Source organism: Monoraphidium neglectum, assembly GCF_000611645.1.
Source record: "Monoraphidium neglectum strain SAG 48.87 unplaced genomic scaffold scaffold03708, whole genome shotgun sequence".
Classification (NCBI taxonomy): domain Eukaryota; kingdom Viridiplantae; phylum Chlorophyta; class Chlorophyceae; order Sphaeropleales; family Selenastraceae; genus Monoraphidium; species Monoraphidium neglectum.
Window position 1 is genome coordinate 6,215 of NW_014009921.1, and position 822 is coordinate 7,036.

Genomic DNA, 822 nt, shown 5'->3' on the forward strand with positions numbered 1-822 from the left:
CGCGAGCATAGAGCGCAGCCATGCGCGCGCCGCCGCCTCAACCGCGGCAAGACTGCTGGCACTCAGATCCACCGCCGCATGGCCGCGCTTCCCCCCATCCCTGGCGCCGCCGCCGCAATCTTGGCTGCTGCTCCTGCTGCTGCTGCCGCTGCCGCTGCTGCTGCTGCTGCTGCTGCCGCTGCTGCTGCTGCAGGCATCTGTCAGCGCCATCAAGAACTCGTCTATGCACAGGGTGCCCCTCAACACGTCCCACTCTGGCGTGCCGCCGTCCCCCCGCCGCTCATCGCCGCCCTCGCCGCCACCACCAGCGCCGCCCGGCGGGTCGCCCGCCTCGCCGCGCGCGGCGCGGCGCCGCTGCTGCTGCAGCCGGGAGGTGACCAGCAGCAGCTGCTGCTCCGAGACTGATGCGCCTGCAGGGGGTGGTGCGAACAGGCAGGGCTTGAGCTCAACACACCAGGCCGCTTGGGGCCGGCGCACGCGCAAGATTTGGCAGTTGAGAGCGATCCCAAAGCGGGGCTCAGTGAACGCTTCCACATGACAGTCAGATGAGTGCTTTAGACCCTAGAGGTGGCCGCTCACCTATGGACAGCTGCAGGAACGCCGCGCACGCGTACAGTGCCCCGAGCCGCTCGCAGACCGTGGCCAGCAGCGCGCACGCGCGCTTCAGCAGCAGCGGCGCGTGCCGCAGCGGCCACAGCAGCCGAAGCAGGCGCGCCAGCAAGTCCCTGGGGCTGGCTTCACAGGGCCACGTTGCCTCGGCACTTGCCGTGGCCGCGCCTGCCGCCGACACGTCGCCGCCGCCCTCCGGGGCTGCCTTCGCGC

The 822-nt window shown here is 71.3% G+C and overlaps 1 protein-coding gene across 1 annotated transcript; it reads right to left on the minus strand.

Moving 5' to 3' along the window:
* Window positions 1–37: 37 nt before the first annotated feature.
* On the minus strand, window positions 38–197 carry MNEG_13238 (hypothetical protein; the record flags this gene model as incomplete). The annotated part of the gene is made up of 1 exon (XM_014038291.1): window positions 38–197. A coding segment is annotated over one exon (160 nt), but the record flags the coding sequence as incomplete, so codon positions are not given.
* Window positions 198–822: the final 625 nt, after the last annotated feature.